At 35.5% G+C, this 1,889-nt stretch overlaps 1 protein-coding gene across 1 annotated transcript; it reads right to left on the bottom strand.

Moving 5' to 3' along the window:
- Positions 1–269: 269 nt before the first annotated feature.
- Positions 270–1,364, bottom strand: LOC130454786 (olfactory receptor 6C2-like). The gene has a single exon (XM_056800985.1). It carries the CDS (start codon positions 1,355–1,357, stop codon positions 419–421), a length of 939 nt encoding a protein of 312 aa, XP_056656963.1. The 5' UTR covers positions 1,358–1,364; the 3' UTR covers positions 270–418.
- Positions 1,365–1,889: the final 525 nt, after the last annotated feature.

Here is a 1,889-nt window from a genome sequence, read left to right as displayed (position 1 = left end):
TTACATAGTTCATCTCTTATACAATATTATTTAATAATCATTTCTCTCTCCTCATTCTTCCTTTCTTCCCACAGACCATCAAAATGGAATAAAATCATCCCAAAGTCCCTCAATCATATTTTCCTATCTTGAAGACTATTAAATTTATTAAGATTCTGAGTAAACATTTTTATTATCTATTTCTTAGCATATACACAATTCTTTTTCCCCACAATTCATTCCACAAAAAAGTAAATATATGTAAATTTCTGAGCTACTCTTGGCTCTTGAATTTCCCTCGATAATGTGAAAATGACTAGACAGTAGGAAAGTAGTAATTGACAAGAAATAAAAAAAAAGGAAAGGAATTCTGGAATTATGTTTTAGGGCTCTTTCCTGATTTTCTTGTACCATTTGGCACCTTAGACCCAGGAGCCCTTTATATCTTTGAGATATGTGTGATTCTTTTGACTAAGTTTTTAAAGGCTTGTATTACTTGCTTATTCCTGAGGGCATAAATAAAAGGGTTCATCACAGGGGCAACTGAGGTCACAAGTACTGACACAACCTTGTTTAAAGCAAGATGTTCCTCTCCAGGAGGCTTGATGTAGATGAAGATGCAGGTGCCATAAGTCATGGAGACAACAATCATATGAGAGGAACAAGTGGAAAAGGCCTTCTTCCTTTGCTGGACAGAGGGGAATCTCAGAATAGTGTGGATAATGTGTCCATAAGATAGAACCACTAACACTAAGGTGATGATTAGTAACACTGCAGTAAAGATTAAAATCATTCTATCTAAGAAACTTGTATCAGAGCACGAGATCTTCAGGAGTGGTGATGGGTCACAGCCAAAATGATCAATGACATTGGAGTCACAGAATTCCAGTTGAAGACAGAAACTAAGTGGTGGGAGGACAACTATCAGCCCACTCACCCAACAACTCAGGAGGAGGAAGTTATAGACTTTGCTGCTCATGATGGTTGTGTAATGCAGAGGTTTGCAGATGGCCACATAGCGATCATATGACATGACAGTCAAAAGGAAAAATTCTGTCGAAGCCAAGAATGTGACAAAAAATATTTGTGTTATACATGCATTATAGGTCACACTATTGTCACCAGTTGATATATTATATAGATATCTGGGAATACAGGCAGTTGTGAATAATAATTCTAAGAAGGAAAAATTTCGGAGGAAAAAATACATGGGAGTTTTAAGGTGGGGATCCACCAAGGTGAGGGTGATGATGGTCAAATTCCCAGTTATACTCAGAATGTAAGTAAGACACATAAAGACAAAAAGAAATACTTGCAACTGTGGATCATCTGTCAATCCCCGAATTATAAATATTGTTATCCTTGAGTGGTTTTGCATTTCAGATTTCTGCATGTAAAAGAAAGAGTTTGTACCTGAGATGGAAGTTAACAATAACAGTCAAAACCAGAATTCAAATAAAAAAAAACAATCACTGAGTATGACACTCTTCTGCCCTTCCCTTTTAAAAATATTTAAAAAAAAAACCTTAACAATATTGTATTGACTTCTTACTAGGTTAGAAGTATTAAGTTTATGAGATTAGGTTAGGTGGGCACCTAAGTATTATATATGCTCATCTGAGTTCTGTTTCCACACCATAATTTTCAAAGAACTTAAAAGTTAAATATGTTTGTCATCACATTAATCTCCATTATGAGTTTAAACATTTCCCTGACACACCACAACTGTTTTTCTTTCTCTATCTTTTTTCTTTCTTTCCTTTTTTCTTTTTTCTTTCTTTCCTTCCTTCTTTCCTTCTTTCTTTTTTTGTCCTTCCTTCCTTCCTTCCTTCATTCCTTTCTTCCTTCATTCCTTCCTTCGTTCCTTCGTTCCTTCCTTCCTTCCTTCCTTCCTTCCTTCCTTCCTTCCT

Source organism: Monodelphis domestica, chromosome 5 (assembly GCF_027887165.1).
Source record: "Monodelphis domestica isolate mMonDom1 chromosome 5, mMonDom1.pri, whole genome shotgun sequence".
Taxonomy (NCBI): domain Eukaryota; kingdom Metazoa; phylum Chordata; class Mammalia; order Didelphimorphia; family Didelphidae; genus Monodelphis; species Monodelphis domestica.
The sequence above is the reverse complement of the archived record's forward strand: the minus strand, read 5'-3'. Positions and strand labels throughout refer to the sequence as shown.